General features: G+C 53.9%; 7 protein-coding genes across 7 annotated transcripts; 3 read left to right on the forward strand and 4 right to left on the reverse strand.

Annotated features, from left to right (window-relative positions):
- Window positions 1-1,469: 1,469 nt before the first annotated feature.
- Window positions 1,470-2,606, forward strand: EsH8_I_000956 (HSP20-like chaperone; the record flags this gene model as incomplete). The annotated part of the gene is made up of 1 exon (XM_083268369.1): window positions 1,470-2,606. One exon carries the CDS (start codon window positions 1,470-1,472, stop codon window positions 2,604-2,606), a length of 1,137 nt encoding a protein of 378 aa, XP_083118807.1.
- Window positions 2,607-3,371: 765 nt separating this feature from the next.
- Window positions 3,372-4,450, reverse strand: EsH8_I_000957 (uncharacterized protein; the record flags this gene model as incomplete). The annotated part of the gene is made up of 2 exons (XM_083268370.1): window positions 3,372-4,084; window positions 4,165-4,450. The coding sequence occupies 2 exons, from the start codon at window positions 4,448-4,450 to the stop codon at window positions 3,372-3,374; spliced, it is 999 nt and encodes a 332-aa protein (XP_083118808.1).
- Window positions 4,451-5,059: 609 nt separating this feature from the next.
- On the reverse strand, window positions 5,060-6,204 carry EsH8_I_000958 (Eisosome component PIL1-domain-containing protein; the record flags this gene model as incomplete). The annotated part of the gene is made up of 3 exons (XM_083268371.1): window positions 5,060-5,470; window positions 5,533-6,058; window positions 6,125-6,204. 3 exons carry the CDS (start codon window positions 6,202-6,204, stop codon window positions 5,060-5,062), a joined length of 1,017 nt encoding a protein of 338 aa, XP_083118809.1.
- A 3,161-nt stretch (window positions 6,205-9,365) lies between these two features.
- Window positions 9,366-10,961, reverse strand: EsH8_I_000959 (dolichyl-diphosphooligosaccharide--protein glycotransferase subunit OST1; the record flags this gene model as incomplete). Its single annotated transcript, XM_083268372.1, has 3 exons — window positions 9,366-9,645; window positions 9,703-10,557; window positions 10,615-10,961. 3 exons carry the CDS (start codon window positions 10,959-10,961, stop codon window positions 9,366-9,368), a joined length of 1,482 nt encoding a protein of 493 aa, XP_083118810.1.
- A 1,251-nt stretch (window positions 10,962-12,212) lies between these two features.
- On the forward strand, window positions 12,213-14,773 carry EsH8_I_000960 (hexokinase-domain-containing protein; the record flags this gene model as incomplete). Its single annotated transcript, XM_083268373.1, has 6 exons — window positions 12,213-12,252; window positions 13,109-13,231; window positions 13,290-13,315; window positions 13,378-13,788; window positions 13,842-14,296; window positions 14,350-14,773. The coding sequence occupies 6 exons, from the start codon at window positions 12,213-12,215 to the stop codon at window positions 14,771-14,773; spliced, it is 1,479 nt and encodes a 492-aa protein (XP_083118811.1).
- A 163-nt stretch (window positions 14,774-14,936) lies between these two features.
- On the reverse strand, window positions 14,937-16,267 carry EsH8_I_000961 (protein-arginine N5-methyltransferase; the record flags this gene model as incomplete). Its single annotated transcript, XM_083268374.1, has 2 exons — window positions 14,937-14,971; window positions 15,022-16,267. The coding sequence occupies 2 exons, from the start codon at window positions 16,265-16,267 to the stop codon at window positions 14,937-14,939; spliced, it is 1,281 nt and encodes a 426-aa protein (XP_083118812.1).
- Window positions 16,268-17,083: 816 nt separating this feature from the next.
- Window positions 17,084-19,548, forward strand: EsH8_I_000962 (VTC domain-containing protein; the record flags this gene model as incomplete). The annotated part of the gene is made up of 3 exons (XM_083268375.1): window positions 17,084-17,536; window positions 17,590-19,206; window positions 19,267-19,548. The coding sequence occupies 3 exons, from the start codon at window positions 17,084-17,086 to the stop codon at window positions 19,546-19,548; spliced, it is 2,352 nt and encodes a 783-aa protein (XP_083118813.1).
- Window positions 19,549-21,224: the final 1,676 nt, after the last annotated feature.

A 21,224-nucleotide genomic window follows, 5' to 3' on the forward strand; every position in this document is an offset into this window, starting at 1 on the left:
CCCATGAATGCGAATTGCTTGGCTGGAGAATCCAAAGAGCCTAGAGCATGGTAGCGGAGCCACTCGAGCTCGTACTGCGCAACGAGCGAGATGAGGGTGATTTGTCGAATGGGGTTTGTGGCATCTGGTATCCGGTGAGTCGACGATGCGCCGGGAAAAGGGGCAGGTGCCCGCTCATCTGCATCTTCCGAGATCCATCACTTGATGGAAGCGCCGGTGAGATCTCCAGAGAGAGGACATGGACACTAGGGGAGAGAATTGAAAAGGGAAATGGGAAATGGATGGATGCACGCTCAAGGTGAGCAGTGAACGACAAGGAGGCAGCCAGAGGGACGGAGGTCGGAAGCACTGGCCACATAGTCCAAAGACCCGTTGCATAGCCCAAGCTTCGAGATGTGATTATCTAAGCCACAGTGGTCCCAAGTTTGAGGCTTTACTCCGAGTAGTTTCCCTATCATTGGTCAAGCTCGGGGTTGTCGTCGTCGTCTTCGCCGTCGCTCTTTCCGCATTTCATATGAACGTCGACTCCTCGGACAACAAAGGGACTCGGACATCTTGTTAAAACGACATCCCGGTAACTTATCCCGAGAAAGACTCATATTCAGGGGCACTCTGACTCACATAGCAAACCTTACGACTTGTACACGCAGCAACTAGGCCATCCGTGTGTGAGGCCTCAGTCTGGCGTGCGCGGCCTCCCTACAGTGGCGAGCACCACCACAGTTGAAGTGTGGCACATGCAATTCTACCCCCATCGCATCACCATTCGGGACCGAACACGCCACAACCCCCACAATCCCCCACAGCGGTCCCGCTGCCACTGTCGGGCCCGAACGGTAGGCCACCGAAATCTATACCTTAGCCCGCTCGGTCAAGCCCCTCACCCATGGGCTGCGTAACACAACTGGCAGGGACAACGATGAACGAGGGCCAGGCAGGCAACAAAGATGCGCTTTCGACGCCTAGGATCACCCAGAGTCATTGAGGCGCCAGCTAACTCGGTCTCGGATACCCCTGCGGACCCTTCACCCTACACCATGAACGTCGGAGCTCGGTAACAATGCCCGCCGCCCTCCGTCTTCGTCCAATGAGGTCTTGGCCGAGCCCCCTCCCCGGGACGCGTGGCGATGTCCTACCTCCCATTTTCCTCCATTCGAAACCCTTCTGATATGTTCGGCCGGGGAGCTACTGGTGTAGCGTACGTAGCTCTGACTGGTTCCAGTGGGCTTCGCAAGTGTTTTTGCCTTCTCTTATGCCGGTATCTGATGGAGGTGTACGCATGCTCCTGCCTTGTGCCTTGTAGTGATATGGTCTTGGCCATGGCATGATATATAATGTAGTCCTTCGTCAATGCTATACTCCCATTGTTCTTCTCTCTTCAGCATCAACAGCTTCCCTACAACCGCAACAATCCCTACACTTCCTCACAAACCTACCACCAACGAGAAACCCACCAAGAAACAGCAATCATGTCTTGGGCAGGACCAAACGGCAATAACAACCCCTTCCCCCGTCCAGGAGGCCCGCAGGGCTTCTGGAACTTCATTCACTCTTTCGATCCCCATGTTCCCGCCGGAGCTGGCGTTGACCACTCTGCCCCCTGGGCTCATATGCCTGCCGGCTTCCCCTTCCACGGAGCCGAGTTCGGCCCTGGCGCCGGCCCTGGCGCGTGGGGAGCCTACGGAGGCTGGGGCGATCACCGGCGCGGATTCGGCCATCGTCGCGGCGGTGGCCGATGCGGCAGCCGGGGTCAGCATGGCCCCCATGGACGACATGGCATGAACGAGACCGAGGAGGCGATGCGCGATGAAGAAGAGAATGCGCGCGACACTGAAGAGGGAGAGCTTTCCGAAAAGGAAAAGAACGACTCGCCCGACACCATGCGCGATAGCCCCGACGACGGACCTGAGCATGGACATCCTCACGGCCCAGGCCGACGTGGTCGCGGACGTTTCGGCCGTGGACCCCCCGGCGGTGACCCATGGCGCCACAGCCGACACCACCACGGCCCTCACGGGCCCCACGGGCACCGGGGCCCACCTCCTCCGCCTTTCGGCGCCGCTCCCCCTCCTCCTCCCCCGCCCCCACCCCCATACAACCAGCCCGGTAACATCGACTTCTCCAGCTGGCTGAACCAGTTCGCCGACCACCCCTTCGCCCAGAACATCCGCGACTGGGCCGCTCGCTTCGGCGGGCTCAACACCGGCGCCGGTGCCCGCGGCGGCGCCGACTTCGCCAACGACGACTCCGCTTTCACCCCTCCCGTCGACGTCTTTGTCACCGAAAAATCCTACATCCTGCACTTTGCCCTCCCCGGCGCCAAGAAGGAGGACATCGGCGTCGACTGGGATTCGGACAAGAGCGAGCTCCGCGTCGCAGGCGTCGTCTACCGCCCCGGCGACGAGGACTTCCTCGCAACCATGGCCTCGAGCGAGCGCCGGATCGGCATGTTCACCCGCTCCGTTCCCCTGCCGCCAGCCGGCTCCGCCAGGGAGGAGATTGACGCGCTCTCCATCACGGCCAAGATGGAGGATGGTATTCTCATCGTCACCGTCCCCAAGCTTGAGAAGGAATGGACCGAGATCCACAAGGTCGACATCGAGTAAAAAGGCCTTGTTACGACGATCTGTTCATTTGTTGGTTTTATTTTTGAATATTTTTTTTGGTCTAAAACGGGGATCTATAATGAAGATTTGAGTTTCTAGAGGGTTTTGGTTTTGAGTATTGTTTCTATAGTTTTGTATTAGGTAGCTTCAACACAAAAAAACCGTTTTACACCATCCTTGATATCTAACAATCCTTGTCCCATGTGATATGCGTACATCCTACACTTTCTGTCCTCGAATGAACAAGCTTCGGTTGGCCCAGTTTGACTATGTTGGTTATGCAGAACATGGTATAATCCACTTGGCGTACTCACCCTTTGCCCTTTGTCTTTAAGAGGTGAGTTCATGTTGCTGTGAAGGCTTCAGCCTGAACCCAATGTCCAGCCTTCTGATTGGACGCTTCTAGCAGTAATTACTCGACTATTGCCCGCCATCTAACCCACCAGGAGCCTGCATATATAGCTGTGTAGTCATGGTACAACATCGGTTTCTGGCTGAATGTATGTGTCTCTCTACACCTTGGCCTGGTGTTTGAGAGCTGCCTTGTACGGCGTCCTCACGAGAGGGGCACCGGGTACGAGACCTTCCGTGGTTCTCGACAAGGCCATGGATAATTCAGACAGGGCCGTATTCACCATCATCGTAATGTCTCTTAGTTTGTACTCCAGAATTGTTATCCTCTTGTCTCTATTCATAATATTGGTGGTTTTCACCATACCACAAAGAGGCATGAATTCTATAGATTTTCTTTGGATAAAATATAAACTAAACGTAATCGTCATCAAAGTGGGCGCCGAAGGTATTGAAATCAAACACCCCGTCATGTACATCGTGCAAGTTGTGAGAGCCAAAATCAAAGTTCATGGCTGGCCCATTCCTAACTGGAGAGCCAAATAGAGCCTCAACCGGCGTCTCCCGCCTGCTTGCATCTTCCTCGCTCATGGGTCGCTCGACATACCTCCACGTATCCGTCACTACCACATACTCCACCGTGTCACCCGGTCCGTGATGAGTCCATTCCTTTCCTCCCAACTTGCTAGTCCCGTTCCACTTCCATTCCGCCAGCTGCGTGCCCTCGGCGCTTAGATGGCCCTCGTCGTCTTCGACCGGTAGTTTCCACGTCTTGTTCCTTTCAATGATCTTCATCATCTCGTCCTTCTTCCCAACCAACGTCTCATACTCAACCCTCAGCTTTCTCAAGCCTGGGGATCCACAGAATTTGCGTAGCCAGTCCTCCGACATGCGAAGGGGAGTGTCGCTCTCCCAGTACCACCAATCAGAGTAGCGAATCGTGATGGTGAGCTGCTCAGGCCGGAACTTTGGTTCACGTAGGAGATAGCTGAGGTTTAATCTACCTTCGAGCCAGTACATTTGCGTGAAGAAGCGGACTTTCTGAAGGTCGCGTGATTGCTGGTGTGTGAGGCTACGGAAATAGCTCTTGCATACGCTGCTCCCCGATCGCCCCTCCGGTCCACGATCTGTTGCCGAGGTCGCACGTCAGCCCTGACCTGCGGATAAATTCTACAAGGAGCTCCTTTATGGGAGCACATATACATACCAAACCAAAATGCCCATTCTAGCTCTTGAAGGAAGACCTTTTGGCCTTCCTGGTATGCCCGTTTGCATGTTCGCAATAGAGAGCTGCTGCTCTTCCGCGGTCCAGAGAACCCTGGTCTGTACCAGTATGAGTCTTTAGGGTAGGCGGCCGCATCATCCTCGTATTGGATAAGCGCGAGTGCAAAAATCTCGTTGCGAATCTCCCCCGGTATGATGTTGAAGAGAGGGCATTGGAGCTGCAAATCAGCAGGCGTGGTATCCGGGCTTGTCGGAGTGATGGGATCCATGGCTCGGTACTGGGGGGATATCTTCTGAGCTTCAATTGATGAGACTCGAAATGCACAAAGACCACGCCATAGGTTGATATATCCTCGATGTGATTGCTGTGCCGCACATAGTGGGGCATGCCGCCTGTTGGTTGCCTGCTGCTGCCTTCGTGCTACTGTCTATGTGGCGGACAATGATACGCCAAGGTATAAGGTTTCTTGGCACTACCTGTGCACGACTGTGTTCCCTGTGTTAGTTCGAATCTTACATTGGTAGTAGCTTGTTAGCAGGTTCCGACCAAACACCGTGACAATGATGCAAGCCATTAGTATGACCTGGGCTACCAAAGGCCTCAAAGACTCGTCAGTCGCAGTCGCACAACAGGCGGCCAAGTCGCACCCACTTCCGATACGAGAATGTAGTTATGCAATTTTTCTCTGCCCAAAAAGCAACCACCTTTGATGCACAAGACAATTGTAAAATCATGTTGTTACCACGGAACTTATCATAAAAAGGTCGTAAGAATGGTATTACAAAAGCAGGAAATCAATGCCACCAATCCCACCCGTCATTCATAACGTTATTCGCAAACCTGCAAAGTACACCGTCATCATTTCTCAATCATACAGTTATGCAACTGCCACCGTCTCGTTTTGTCTGGTTCCGTTGCCCACAACACTGGTATCGTCGTTTCCGTGAAGCGCCTTACCTCCAGGCACCGAGCTAGCAACTATGTGGGCGTCCTCGTCAGGTACCACGCTCTCTTTTCCCTTGATGCTGGCCAGTGAGCCAGACTGCACGGTGCTATAGTCATCCTGCTCCGGGCGCCAGTCACGCAAGTCATCCTCAGCGTCGTTGAGAATCTGCCGCGCCTGTTGAGCATGGTGATAGTTTGGACGCAAGTCACCCGGAACGACGGGAGTGTCATCGAGGAGTTGTAAGAGACGCCGACCATGCTTGGCCAGAATGATCTGCTTCTCTGCTCGTTCAATGGTGGCAGCAAACTCGGCCTCGTATGCTTCCTTGAGCTTCTGGCGAGTCTATAGAACACAGATGTTAGCAATTGTCTAGGACCAAGTCAAGAGTTGGAGTAAATCCATACAATATTCGTCAGTTGAGCTTCGGCAACCAAGTTCTCCGCTTCGGCGCGAACAAGTTCCTGCTCGAGCACTACAATCCTAGCGCTCTGGGGCTCCTTCATCTTCAATTTGGCAATCTCGTCGGCAATCTTATCTTTGCCGTCTCTACTGGGCTGAACGCTCTTCTCCGTATTGCGAATGGCCTTCAAAACCCCACGGGCATCATCGAGCGAATGAGCATACTGCTCCTCCTGCTCGCCAAGCTCACTAAGAATGACACCGACCTTGTCCGAGACGTCGGAGATTGCCTCATCGTTGGTCTGCTCGCCCCATTCGGAAAGCTGGGTGGCGATGGAGGTGCGCTCGCGGCCAGCCGTCTCGTGGGCGGTTATGAGGTTGTTCTCGCTCTTGATGAGGCGGTAGAGCTTGCGTGAGAGTTCCGGCTGGATGTTTCCGCGGAGGGAATTGAATGAGAAGCCAGTACGTTTGGAGGGGGCACTTTGAGAGCCGTTACGGCGGTGGTTGGACCGGATGGAGAGTGACCGGTTCCTGGCAACATGTTAGTCGGCAACCTGGAAAGGATCGCACGGGTATTTGCCAAAAGTAGATGCAGACATTGGAGGGCTGTAGCCCGTTAATTTCACGGCGATGCTGTCGTACTCCTCACTGCTGCGAGAGGAGAAAAAGCGTCGCATCTTGGCTGGGCTGACGTTGGATGGTGATGTGGGAAAAGGGCCTTCACTTACATGGTGACGGTTGACTGGGGGTCAATGGAGAATATCCCTTGACTTCGAAGCACCTTCTCGATGTTTATCTGCCCAGCATACAAGCAAGAGCTCCTGGGTGCCGTAGATATGGGAGGAAAGAAACCCGGTCCCTGCAAGGCGTGATGCGCGGGTCTGGGAAGTCAGGGCCAGGGAGAGGATTCTACAGGATTTGTAACCGCGGAGCGTCAAAGCTAAGGTTGGAATATGTCCTTCCGATTCGAGCAACTGGGGAAACTGGGGCAAGATAAGATAGGATAAGGCTGGGGAAGGAAGTTGCAGCGAAAGATGCGACAACCACGATGCGACAAGGGTCTACTCCAGACTTTAAGAAGGGCTTGAGATGGGAGCCACAACGGCAGCATCGGAACACAGAAAGGAACCGTGTGAGACAGTCATGTCGTAATCTGGCGACTGGTAGCTGGCATTCCACATCACAAGGGGAAACCAGAAGCAAGTAGCTCTAGCTTTAGTCTTCTTCGGGCCGTGGGCAGAGCACAAATCACCCCCTGCAAGGCATTTACACCGTTTGCTTATGGGGAAGGCAGCGTTGGGGGAACATCTCAGAGGTTAACAGTCAGGCAAGCCGAGAACAACAGGCAGGCTAAAGTGGCTACCTCACCCTTCCCGAAGTAGCTTCACTGAGTTGTGGTGATGATGATGCTGAGGATGACGAAAGGGTTGGAGGGGTCGCGCTATGATGTCATTTCGGGACCAGGGGCCCGCTGCGGCACCTGGGAAAAGGGTGCTTCCCTGCCCCGCACCCCCCTCCCCACGCTTCACACCCCATTGCATCGCACTGGACATCTACTCGTTGGTGCTCCCATTTCAATCTTCACGGTCTCTTCAGATCGCCAAACTCAAATTCTCAAATTCTCAATTTGGAAACGGGCTGGAGGCGCTCGTCCCTTATTATGTTATACAGTTTGTGCAGTGCGTTGGCACCCAACCTGTAGTGGGGGGGAGAGTTCTGTATGCGCATTTACTGCCTAACGCGTCAGGGTTCATGCATCAACTACGGATGAGAAAAAAGTCTAGACGAATATTCATTACAAAAACTGCTTAGATTAGACCCTGTGCAAACGAACCAAAATTTCGTACCACTGAGATTTCGTAACAATCATGCCGGCCTAAGTACACCAAAATCATACACTCCAGTTGCCCAAATTGGGACATATTGACACAGCTCACAAGATGTAGGCGGTCCAAGGCTATCACAGCGCCGCCCACCGAGCGCCAATGCCTCCCAAAGTTTGATGCCATCGCCGTGGCTGCCCGTGTTGCTCTTGGTTCGGAAGATCGAACCTTTTCCCCCCGTCCCATCTCTTCTTTCTATCATCCTCTTCTTCCCCTCTTCTTATGAAACGTCATGCCGCTTCTCTCATCTAATAAACTGTTCCCGCATTCCCGCGCGCGCTTGGCTCAGCGGTATGTTCGGCTTGTTCGCTCGTAGACCACAGGTTCGACGTAGCTGATTCTCGGGCTGCTGGCAACGTAGGACCTCCTCACGCTAGTGTAGCTTGCCCGCGGGGAGTGGCCGTGGTGATGGTGCCCATGGTGGTGGTGGTGGCCGTGGTGATGGTGGTGGTGTCTGCTTGGGATCACCTCTTCGTGATAGTAGTGCTTGCGGCCGCCCAGTCCGAAACACATCTTGATTTGTAGAGTAGTCGATCGTCTATCGTAAGAGTCGTGTTATAGTGTTGTACGGTGTTTGGTGTTCAGAACCGAATAGATGCAAGGGCGTTGAATACGTTCGTAGTAGCTATGCCGGCTAATCAGGTGTAGAGCCGGGAAGAAAGTAGATGATAAATGCACGTAGAAGGGCCAGCGAATATTCTATGCTCAAGTGTCAAGCTTGCGATGCACCAGGCTGAAATCGGGGTGGTGGGCGACAGGCAGCCTTTTATGATTTCCCAACTTATTCCTGACCAGTCCAGGCTTGGGCCTCTCGCTTCAAGTGTTATCCAGTATAGCCAGGGGGACTCGACAATGCAGTCAAGTCATCCGTCCATCCATCCCACTTTCCTTTCCTTCAGACGGAAGACCGAAGCGAGCAAAGCGGCGCGGCGGCCCTCACCGAAACCCTGCGCGCGTGGGTGCTGGTTGGTCGCTGGCTGTCAGAGAGTGGCTCAGCTTCCTCTCCCGTTTTTCTTCCAGGTTCGTGGGCGCAGCTGCCCTGGTTCCGACCCTTGCTCCAATCCGCGAAGGGCTGGCGGGGAGCATCATGTTGGGTCTGCCACCCTTGTTCAAGGACTAATGACCACCGCAACTTGGGGTGTGTCCAGACCGCCGCACAAGCCAGGGTCCCCCACCTTGGGCTTGACCCGCGTGAGATTTGGCCCGCAGACGTCAGAAGAAGTTGGTTTTAATTTTGGAAAGAGGCAGGGGAAAGGGTTTGAAGCTATCAGAGTTGACAAAGGGTAGCCTTGGGTCATAGGTCGTGTAGGGCCTCAGACGAAGCATCGCCGAGTTTAGCTGTATTCCTCGGGTCTTGGCTTTTGAATACGGGATACCGATACGGGGTCAGCGACCGCTACCGTTACAGTCGTTCCCAGTCGTTCTGCAGAGAAAGCAGGAAAGTCAAGCAAATCCGACCTGGAAACGGGCAACCTGGCACAAGGCTGGCATTCCACCAGCAAGCTACAACGGCCTCAGCCGCGGGATTGTCGGTAATGACCTCTTGGTGCTCTCGATGATGGAAAACGAGAGTTACGATCTGATCTGTCCTATCCGCTCCACACACACACACACTCTCTCTCTCACCGCACTCACACTTTTGGTCAGCCCACGACGTCAGCCTGCATCCTCCTGGCGGCCATTGTGACTGACGGCAGGGATACTCTCAAAGAGGCTCCCTAAAGTTACATAGCAAGACTTAATCTTACGGCATCGACCCTGCCCATCAGAATTATAAACATAGTTCAGCAAATCGGAACAAACAGCAACGGATAATTCATGTGCGAGAATGAGTTAGTCAGTCCAATCATGATTCTCTAAAGCCATCCGTTCCGCGTTCTGCTTTTAGATGCCCATCTGATGTTACATATACAATGCTAGGAAAGCCGCCGTCCCAGTGTCTAAAGTCGCTCACTCTATTTCTTGCTCGTGATTTTAGGGTTCAGTCCTCCGAGAACCCATGCGGCGACGAACACAAAAATCATGCTGCCAAATACAACAACGGGCTTCCTCAGGGCGGAAATCAAGGAGTATTCGTACGACACGATCACCTCCCGATCCCGGAGCTCATCAACAAGGTTGTTCGCCTTGATGGTGACAGAGGTGCGACCAACGGTGTCGAGGTACGTCTTGCGAATGTCAACGGCGGAGTCCGTGATGGAAGACTCTGGGATGCTGGTGTAGAACTTGACGTTTCTATACAGAATCGTTAGCCATAAGAAACAATTTCTGGGCGTGTCATGTTTCACTTACGTTGCTCCTTCCGGCAGCAGGATCTGCAGGTTGACTTGTCCGTACTCGACGCCCTCGGGCTGCTTAGGACCCTCCAAGAAGGGAACGTTGAGAACGTACTGTCCAGAGCGGCTGACTGTGCGCACGAAGTTCTTCGCATCCGAGTTCCAGCCGATGGTGAAGGGGTACTTCCAGCCACCAAAGACGGGGTAGCGGGGCTTGATCTCCAAGAGAGCCTCCCGCTGATTACTGCGGAATCTCGAGGTAGACACATTACCAATAGCATCGGTGTAGTAAGGGTCTGCACTTCCAACCCTCAAGGGAAATCTTATCTCCTTGAGCGCGTATGAGTTGGGGTTGTAGTACTGCGACTGCGCCCACTTAACTCGGTTGAAGAGCTTCGACAAGTTTGCACCACGGTGGTAGAGCTCGTATCTCTCTTCGAAAGCCACATTTCCTCCCCAGTGGCTGACCTCGATATCGCGGTCAAGTCTGGCGACGTGGGTCACAGGCTTGGTGAACTCGAATCGCACCTGGGCAGGGGAGACTGCACCAGCGGGCTTCTCGTCGAAGGGTCCGTAAATGAGCTTGGCACCCTGCTTTTGGGGGAACTCCTTGACGTCTCCACTTCCAGGAAGCTTGGTGTAGTCGGGAATGTTGGACGAGTGAGACTTGAGCTCAGTCTTCTGCTTCGAGGTGACGTAGACGGAAGGGGCGTACACGGAGAAGTCGTAGGTGAGGAATTGGGGCTCGTCTTGTGCGATTGAAGCCGGCAGAGGGTTATAGGCCTTCAGGATGTAGTAGGAGATGCTCAGCGTCTGCTGGCCACCAGCCTTCAAGGGCGTGGGCAGCTGGATCTTGTAGTACTGAATCTCGCTGCTTCCTAGTTAATATTGCCAGGCATAATTGAAACTTGTGCAAATGTCAACCCACCTCAGAGGATCGTACTCGACCGCATCAACGGCAAAAGGACCAGCTTCTGGGTTCTTCCTATCCTTCGCCTCGAAGCCTCCGATGCGCGACATCTGGTCGGGAGTGAAGGGCAAGTAGTATTCATCTTGGGGTTGCTTGTCGATATTCTCGATCAGAACGTTGATTGACTCCTTGGCATAGTTCTTCTCCAAAGAGACAATGTGAACAAGGTTGGCATTCTTGAAGACCTGAGGCGGCTTGAAGGTAGCGGGCAAGTTGACTTTCGACACCTTGTTTGCCGCGTCGGAGCTTGCGACAACAGGGGAGAGCAGGCTCAGAAGCCCTGCGGCGATGGCGAAGGCTCTCATATTGTGGGAAATTCGAAGGAGATGCTCATTGACAGAGCGCTCCTGGCAGTGAGAATCAAAGATGGAGAAGAGCGGTTGTTGAGGCGCAATCGGGGCTTTCACTCCATAGCTGAATGGATGATCTGGCTCCTGAGACAGCTCCCCCCAGCCAAAAAGCTTACGGATACGTTGCTTGACGGTGTGCACGGACCATGGGGAGCTGGAGAGTACCGGGCCGGGTCAATACAAGTCCGGACTGGGCTCAACGTTCGGGTCCAGACCGGCGGAAGCCACACACCGCGTGGACAAGGGAGCTAGCTCCAGCCACGCCCTGCACCTCAGCCACGTTCTGTCGGGTTTTCGCTTGGCATGTGGGACGGGAGGTGCAGTCTCAATTCTCGCCAATGGTGACGGTCTTCGGGTATTGGTGGGGCGGACAGCTTTTACTTGCTTAAGCTGTGATTCATCCCCCAACAAGACGTCACGTCACACACGGTTAGCTCGGACTTTGGGGAAGTCAGATAGGCGTTGGAAGATAGTGGCGTGTCTGGAACATCTAATTAGATCGACTCTTCTTCGGGTTCGGGCAGTCTGGGATTTTGAAATCGGCGTTAACAAACCGTATCGGCTGCTTTCAATAGTAATGGTGCTTCTTTAGCCTCTTGCAATGAAGCTCAGATTAACCCTAGGGGTCCACCGCAAACCGCTATCTAGGTAGGTTATCCCAGTCGAGTAACGTCGCTGCAAATCTCGTGGTAACTTATGGATGGGCGGCTTGACGGCTTTGGGCCGCGCTCCGGTGGGACGACCTGGACCTGGGAAGGTTCCAAGAAAAATAGCGTGTGGTTCGTGTCTGAGCTGGCCCCGGCCTGGTACAGACTGGCTCAGCGGTTTCGGGGGTACTCGACTCAAGGCATGGGGCGGCAGAGGAGCAAGGTAACCGTAGTGCAGCAGCGTACAGCAGCGCTGAGTGAGGGTGAGGTCCAGTTTGGTGCAGGACCTGACAAGGCCGAGTCCACCTGAGTTTGACTTGACCTCTCACCTCCTCTCACTCGGTCAGATGATCCACGCCTCTTCACCTTTTTCTCAACGTCAATTCCTCACCAAGCACAGGCACGTTGACCGCCCACCTACGGCAAAAAGCAATATTATCGTGTGTCTTGTATTCCTTCGAGCTGTCGACAGCTGCGTTGCTGCACCTCTCACCACCTAAAGCCCAATCGCCACCCCTCACCAACTTTTACCCCGCGATCCGCCAAAGCTCCTGTCAAAATGGTTGGTCTCGGTCCCAAAGTTCCGCCCAGTAGGAAGGGTAAGTTCGCAGCCACGATTTCTTCTTCATTGCTCTTCGTTTTATTGGAACCGCTCAGGATGGAGGGGGACGGGGCTTTCGGCCGCTATTCAGTGTTGAGACATTATTCGAGTTGCCTCAGTTTCCAAGCTGCTGGTAGCTGCCCTGCTCCTAAGCCATACCACCGGCGCGTGCGGTTGTCACACCCTCTCAGTCCTGCTCAGTACCTCAGCATCCTATCCTTTGCCCGCTCACACCACCATCACCATCCAACCCCGACCTTGACAGGTGCTTGACGTATCCAATTGTACGGAGGACATGATGCGCCACAAGGCTGGGCCGCTGCACAGCTCCCACGGAGCTACCCCAAGCCATAGGGGTAGCTTGCAGGTACTCGACCTTGGACAGGTGCATGCATGTTGTCTAGCGTTGAGCTGGGAGACACGGTCTTACTTATCAGACATTCCCCCACCTCCTCACCAGCTTTCTTCTTCTGGGTACAGCAGCTTTCGGTATAAACAAGCTGGCAAGCGCCGTTCCTGTCTGCTTGTTCGCCCCGAACCCTCTGTGTTGACCGCTACACTGCTTGTTTGATATTGTTTGCACTTTGTCTTGGGAGCTGCGCAGCTGTTTCCCCCTGCACGACTGTTCCGTAATACCCTCAGACCAGAATTGTTACGCCCCGCTGTAGTAGGGCGAATATCTCGGCAGCTGATCTCAGACCTCCGTCATCATGGTGGACAAGGCAATTGCTCCCACTACAAGGGACAAATCCTACCACCACACCAACATCTTCGTTCCTTCACGCCAAAGCAAGCAATAGTGGCCCAAGCACTCATAATTATTCTGTGATCGCTAACCATGAGTGGAATTCTAGGCTCAATGGCCGATGTGCCTAAGGACCTCCTTGCCGAGGTCAAGAAGTTGGAGGAGCAGTTCACTGTCCCCACTGAGAAGCTCAAGCAGATCAGCAAGCATTTCATCTCTGAGCTCGACAAGGGTGACTCCATACCCAATATGCACCTGAAGTCTTGACAGTAGTTAACAACGAGGCATAGGCCTGAGCGTCGAGGGTGGTAGCATCGTAAGTCGAAATCCCTCCAGTAGCTCTGCGCTCACGAATCACAACTCTAACTCGAATTTCAGCCCATGAACCCCACATGGGTCATGTCCTTCCCCGATGGCTACGAGACCGGAACCTACCTGGCTCTTGACATGGGAGGAACCAACCTCCGTGTCTGCGAGATCACTCTGACGGATCAAAAGTCCGAGTTCGACATCATTCAGTCCAAGTACAGAATGCCCGAGGAACTCAAGACCGGCCAGTCGGACGAATTGTGGGAGTACATCGCCGACTGCCTGGCCCAGTTCATTGAGACTCACCACCCCGACCACCCCCAGTCTCAAAAGATCCCCCTGGGTTTCACATTCTCCTACCCTGCCACCCAGAACTACATCGACGAGGGCATCCTTCAGCGCTGGACCAAGGGCTTCGATATTGCCGGAGTTGAGGGACACAACGTTGTTCCGTTCCTCGAGGCCGCCTTGACGCGCAGAGTAAGACTTGCATATGGCCAGTTGGCTTTGGAAAAGGATCTGACAACCTGTAGAATGTACCTATCAAGCTGACCGCCTTGATCAACGACACAACCGGCACCCTGATTGCCTCAGCTTACACCGACACCAAAATGAAGATTGGCTGCATTTTCGGCACTGGCTGCAACGCCGCCTACATGGAGAACTGCGGTTCCATCCCCAAGCTTGCTCACATGAACTTGCCTCCCGACACTCCTATGGCCATCAACTGCGAGTGGGGTGCCTTTGACAACGAGCACAAGGTCCTGCCTCGCACTCCCTATGACATCATCATCGATAAGGACTCTCCTCGCCCGGGCCAGCAGGCGTTCGAGAAGATGATTGCCGGTCTCTACTTGGGTGAAATCTTCCGCTTGGTCCTGGTTGACCTGCACGACAACAAGGCTGTGCACATCTTTGAGAACCAGGATATTGCCAAGCTCCGCAAGGCGTACACACTGGACTCGTCTTTCTTGTCCGCCATTGAGGAGTAAGTTATTCACAAAGCAACGTGGAAATTTCATGAAGTCTAACATGGCACAGTGATCCCTTCGAGAACTTGCAGGAGACGAGCGACCTGTTCCAATCTAAGCTGAACCTCAAGGCCACCAGGCCTGAACTGGAACTGATCCGTCGACTCTCCGAGCTTATCGGCACCCGTGCCGCCCGCCTCTCTGCCTGCGGTGTTGCTGCTATCTGCATGAAGAAGGGCTACGAGAGCTGCCACGTTGGCGCCGACGGCTCGGTGTTTAACAAGTACCCCCACTTCAAGGCTCGCGGCGCCCAGGCCCTGCGCGAGATTCTCGACTGGCCCACCAAGACCAACACCAAGGAGGAAGACCCTATCGAAATCCTTGCTGCAGAGGATGGCAGCGGTGTTGGCGCCGCCCTAATTGCAGCCCTGACTCTTAAGAGAGTCCAGCAAGGCAACATGGCCGGTATTCTGCATCCCGAGAACTTCAAATAGATTTTGAAGATTTGGCGTGGGGGATGCTGTGAGGGGGAGGGGCCAGTAAAAATCCAGTCCTAGACGGAAGAATGTCGATACGAACTTTTATCTGAATGGGTTCTACGGTTATGTCCACCAGACCTATTAGATAGCTCATACAGTCAGTATTCCTAGCCGGTAATTAGCCCAGGAAGGTGCATGTTGGCAACCGGTACTCTGCAATCTGTTAGTTGAAGTGACGAAAAAAGGTATCGGGGAAGACTCACTGTCCAAAGTCCAGTAGCGTCGCTTCACTCCCTCCCACTCGCCACTGCCCGCTTCTTCAAGACCCTTCATGTCAACATCCAGTTCATCCCATTCGATATCCAAACCCGCATCTGCCATGTGCATCTCAACAACCTTAGTGTAGACGTCGTAGCATATTCTCCGGTCTGCTCCCAAGCCATTGAAGAAGCCGAAGCGGCCCTGCTCATCCATCAAGCCAGGGATATACTCGGTGAAGAATGTGTTCAGCTGGCCGTAGTCCTCGCCAAAGGTATCAAAGTAAATCGCATCGTAGATCTCGCCTGACTCGAGCAGCTTGGGCACGATATCCTGCCATCGCCCGCGGTGGACCTTGAATGCACCCTCTTCGGGGCCGCTCGCCTCCCACGCCGCGCCGAACTTGGAGTCAGACTTGTCAATGTGATCAAGCACCTCGGGGTGGGCTTCGATGATGTGGTGCCTCGAAGGGCGCGTCTCATGGAACATGGTGTCAATGATGCCCATGCCGAAGCCAACGTTAAGGATGCGCTTGCCGGCTGGCAGGCTAGGGAGAACGGCGTCAACGCTCTTGCGCATGATGTCCGTCTCCCAGGCCATCATGACGCCGTTTCCACCATCGTCGACGAGCTTGTCGTCCGTGTAGGTTAGGTTCGAGCGGAGGTACTCGTCCGACTTGACGTCCGGGTCGGCGACTGTCGGCGGCACAAACTTCTTCTCTTCGGCCTCTGCAACGGCAACAAGCTCCGGGGCCTCAGTTTCGTCCGCTTCTTCGGTCAGGCCCTCGCCGTCGACAATCTCAACTGCTTCGTCCTCGTCCATCTCGGAGCCCGAAGACAGCTGCTCATAGCCGTCCAGGAGGCCAAAAAGTAGCTCAGCGCGCACGCCAGCCTCGACACAGAGCCTGTACAACTCGCTCTGGCCCAGACGCAGGGCGAGGCATCCGGGTGTCTCATTGTTGGAGTCGACGTCGTTCCAGATCGCGCCCGAGAGGAACAGCTTCTCCATCGTCTCCTTGGCCTCCTCGATCTTCAGGTCATCGTCGTCTTCCTTGGCAGGGCCGCAGGCGCGGATGGCCGCGTGGAGTGGTGTCTCGCCGGTGGTCGGGTCTTGGCAGCTAGCCTTGCCGGGTGCATCGAGAATCTTCTTCAGCGCGGAGGCGTCGTGACTCCAAGCGTGCAGCAGAATCTCGCGGGTCGACTCTGGGCAGTCGGTGGTGATGCGAGCCTGCATCGAGTCATCGATCGCCATGGTCGCGAAGAGAGGAAGGGTTGGGTCGCGGGAAGGAAAGTCTTCGGTGTGCTTAAGCCTCGATCGGAAGGGGTTCGGGTCTGAAAACGGCTTCGATCCGTCGGTGTGCCGGGGCAGGTCCGTGATACGGCAGGGAATTCGATCTCGGCCGGCCCTGAACCAAAATTCTTGACATCGGCGGCGGGCATGCATTCCCCGCCAACCCCGCCATAAGAAAAAAAAATCCTCCCGCTTGTGCTGAAGCGCTGTGACGTCTATTGCACGTGCACTTTTACCGTTCGCAATTGGCCAATGTCCCCTGCGGCAAGCTCTGGATACCAGCGGGACTGGACCCAGACTGCCTGGAGCTAAGCCGGGTTTGAGCTGCACTTTACTGGGTTGGGACCACTGATACGGTCTGACCCCCTGCCCCGAAGCTTGTCTCGTAACTGTCGGCCGCTGCCTCCTTCGGGTGTCCTTCGTTTGTTTTGCCTGAATCCCCCGACCGCGCCAGACGAAAGGCTCAAACTTACACATTTTCTCCAACATCTGGAACATTTCGAACCTGTGCGATCGGGTACACTAAGCCGCGGCTGCATAGGTGAGACCCCATCCTCGTATGAAAACTCCTCGATTGACTCCACCGTCAATCGAATTGTTTGGCTCAAAACAACACAATCTCCAACCTCGGCTGCCTCCTGGCAGTTATACAATGCTTCCTACTGAGCAAGGCGAATACTAATGCTAGTAGTACACGACCTGAATACACAGGAACGGTTTTGGCGTCCGAGTCTCACCCCTAGCGAATCTTGGCGTGCACGCCCCGGTATCATTGTCATGAAGTTCGGCGAGCAGCTCCGTTCGAGCATTATCCGCGAGTACCAATGGTACTACATCGACTACGATGCCCTCAAGGCCGACCTCAAGACGGCGACCGGCCCGATAAAGTCGTCTTCCGCGGATAACAAGGGCAAGGGTGTGAAGCGAGAATGGTCAGAGGAGGATGAAGGCCGCTTCGTCAAGAAGCTCGAGGCCGAGCTCGACAAGGTGCACACCAAACAGCAGGTCAAGGCGATGGAGATTTCAAGGCGCATTGCTGTGAGCGAGCGCGAGGTTAAGGGCGTCGTCAATCGCCTCATCGAACGTGGTCCCCGTGAGGATGGACCCAGCGAGGAGGAATTCATGCTTTTGGAGGAGGATTTGAGCGACATTATTGCCGATGTGCACGATCTCGCCAAGTTTGTCCAGTTGAACTATACGGGTTTCTACAAGATTATCAAGAAGCACGATGTAAGGGACGCCCTTTTCTGAGACGGATGAGGCGGATCGCTGACAAGAAACAGAAAATCACCGGCTGGCACCTCAAACCCGTTTTCGATACGCGCCTCAAAGCGAAACCATTCTACAAGGAGAACTATGATGCTTCTGTGGTAAAGCTTTCGAAGCTGTACGACTTGGTCAGGACGAGGGGTAATCCAGTCATAGGCGACAGCGCTGCTGGTGGTTCCCAGGGAAGCTTCGTTCGTAACACAACGAAGTATTGGGTTCACCCTGACAACGTGACAGAGTTGAAGCTCATTATTCTGAAACACTTGCCCGTGCTGGTCTTCAACGCAAGCAAAGAGTTCGAGGCGCAAGACTCGGCCATTACATCCATCTACTACGACAACCCGGAGACTTGGGATTTGTACGAGGGCCGCCTGAAAAAGACTGAAGGTGCGGAAGCCATCCGTCTGAGATGGTACGGTGGGATGCAGAGCGAGAACATTTTTGTCGAGCGCAAGACCCATCGTGAGGACTGGACTGGAGAGAAGTCGGTCAAGGCACGATTCTCGGTCAAGGAGAAGAATGTCAACTCCTACCTGCGGGGCGAGCTTCTACCAGCAGCTCTCTTCGAGAAAGCGCGCAAGGAAGGCAAGAAGCCCGAAAAGCAGATCGCCGAAGACGAGAGGCTCGCGGCAGAGGTGCAGTATTCCGTTCTCAAGAAGGGATATGAGCCTGTTTGTCGATCCTTCTACAACCGTACTGCTTTCCAACTCCCAGCTGATGCCAGAGTTCGTATCTCACTGGATACGGAGCTTACCATGGTCCGCGAGGACAACCTAGACGGCCGCAAGCGATCCGGCGACAACTGGCGGCGGATGGACATTGGCATTGACTACCCCTTCTCGCAACTGCCACCAGAGGACATCGTACGGTTCCCGTACGCCGTGCTCGAGGTCAAGCTTCAGACGCAGCTTGGCCAAGAACCCCCGGAATGGGTCCGTCAGCTCATCTCCAGCCATTTGGTTGAGGCTGTTCCCAAGTTCTCCAAGTTCATCCACGGAGTGGCTTGTCTTTTCCCCGACCGAATCAACCTGCTTCCTTTCTGGATGCCGCAAATGGATGTGGATATCCGAAAGCCAGCCACACATGACTTTGGTATCCACAGGCCGAACCAGTCCGCAACAGCCACCACCTCAGACGATGATGAGGATGACGAGCTAGACTCTGATGACGAGGAACTTCCCTTGGTTTCTAGCAACAATGGTGCTAGGAACGGGGAGTCTAGTGGGCAAGGAGCTGTTAGAAACGGAGGAAATGGTGTTGATGTCGAAGACCAGACTGTCGATACTATCGCCGCTGTTGACAACGAGGATTTCTTGTACGACTCGGACGAGGAATACGATGCCGACGAGGCCCTCGAGGAAGCTCGTAGAGTCGGCGGCTGGACATACTACTCGACGCTCGCCTCAACGAAGGCCCGCGCTTTCGGCCAGGGCGCTGCCGGTGTGCTCAAGTGGGCTGTGCCTCATCCTCGGGGCTCGGAGATTCCCCGACGAGAAGCACAAACACAGCTCTTTGGCTCGGGAGCTATTCAGACCAAGAGATTCAAGGCTCCTAAGGGAAAGAAGATTTATGTGCCTGTTCGTGTCGAGCCCAAGGTTTACTTTGCAGCCGAGAGAACATTTTTAGGATGGGTAAGTCGATCTATTTGACCGTATCCGCGATAGACGGCTGCTAACATGACATGACAATAGTTGGAATACTCCATTTACGTTGGAACAGTGGCCGTTACGCTGCTTAACTTCGGTTCTAAGCCTACCAGCGCGTCGTTCATTGTGGCTGGAGTCTTCACCCTCATCGCTATCATGTCGCTCTGCTACTCTGTTGTCATCTACCTGTACAGGAGCAAGGCCATCCGAACGCGGAGAGCCGCTAAATTCTACGACCGCTGGGGGCCCAGCGCGCTCTGCGCTTCTCTGTTTATTGCCGTTATGCTCAACTTTGCATTTGAGGGCAGGGAGCGCGAGTACTGGTGAGATTGGCTGTATGGACTCCTTTCGGGAGAAGCGAACTTGTTCAACTCTGTATTTTGTACTGTGCCAGTGGTTTTCTCTAATATGATAACCTGCATCTGTGGCTTGGTTTAGTTAGGTGTTCCTTTGTCTGGTGTGGTGCATTCTGGTGTATAGCAAATTATATTCAAGACGCGGAAGTATTGTGTATCGAAAACATGAGCGGACAAGAATGGAGTATTCAAGAGTTGGCCTCTTCCACAACTGCTAGAACATCAATGCTGTTTTTTCTTCTTTTTCTTTCTTGAAGGGAAGGTACAGTGCTCAACAGAATGCCAAGCTCTTTTTACGGCATGTTTGCCTCTATTTCTGCTCTTTAGCCTCCCTCTGGCTTTTCCCTCTATCTCTCCTCTGACAACCTCTCCTTCAACTAGCAGAGGTGCCCTCGTAATCCTTCTTTGGGCAGTTTGTAATGTTCTTATTTGATCTTGTTACTAAAGGGACTTATAGTCTCTGCATTTGTCCCCAGGTCTCGAATAACTAACTACCAGCCTAGCTGGTCTCCTTGGAAAATTGCCTCTGGGCCGTTTTCTAAAGAAGTTGAGTGTCGGTCTCGAACTTGAGACGGGGGTTTCCGTGGTGCGATTGGCGGCGGTTAGGCTGGCAAACTACTTTGTAGGCTTATCCCTTTCGCGGTTGAAAGACTTGGGGCTGAAGAGCTTGGCTTCCAGCTGAGCGGCATGGTTGCTGCAGATAGCCAGACCATGGCTTTGGCATAGCCGGGCCCCCAACGCCAGCCTTTTCAATCACGAAAGCGTTCATTTATAAGCGTGGTCGGCCATGTGAACCAAATGAGGCAGGTGAAGGAGGCCAGTGATGTTTGTGCTTTCCCATAGCAATCAAATAGCAGCGCGCCCTTTGGCGGTTTACCGTGCAAATTCTTAAGGCTATTACCGGATGGCTGAACAAACAGCCCATTTCACTTGCCGTTTCCCTCGAGGGACAGCCTAGACCTTTCGAAATCGAGCGGGTTACCGGTTTCGGCTTCTGGTAAGCTCTTGCTACGTGCCAACAGCAATGAGTGGTGTGGCCAATGTTGGCCAGCAGCATGCTCGGTTACGAACATGGCGCCCATTGGGAAGCCCTTGGCCGCTGATTGACCCAATCGCCAACACCATTTTGGGAATCCTATCGTACGGCTGCTCTTAAAACCAGGAGACGTAGCTACTGTTTCTCCTAGAGCATTGCGGACTTATGCCGGCGATTGGCCATCTGTTGAGCTAAATCAGCCCCAAGAATCGGAACTTTTATATACATAAGATAACATCGGATTGGAATCTACCAATAAGACGGTGCCGATCTTTCCTCTTTAGGCAAGCACAGACTTGTAGGGAAGTTGGAGTAGCTGAGCAGCTTGCAGAGCTAGATGCTGGCGTAGTAAGGCTTGCGACTTGTCCAACAAGGTATCGGAGGGGCTGAACTGGAGACCCCGAGAGAATGCAGCAAGGGAGGATGTTCAGCTTGTCTTACTTGCCCCTCTCGAATACAGCTCCACGATATTGTGAGGTGCGGGGTCTTTATTTAAGACCCTCTTGACCCTCAATAGTCTTGGAGTCGCAGCTCAACGGTTTGTGCTACCTTGAGTATTGCAACATCTAATCTTTAACTATACTTGCACGCTCTACCCATACCCACTTGCA

The sequence above is a fragment of the Colletotrichum jinshuiense genome, chromosome 1 (assembly GCF_051148585.1).
Source record: "Colletotrichum jinshuiense chromosome 1, complete sequence".
In the NCBI taxonomy this organism is placed as follows: Eukaryota; Fungi; Ascomycota; class Sordariomycetes; order Glomerellales; family Glomerellaceae; genus Colletotrichum; species Colletotrichum jinshuiense.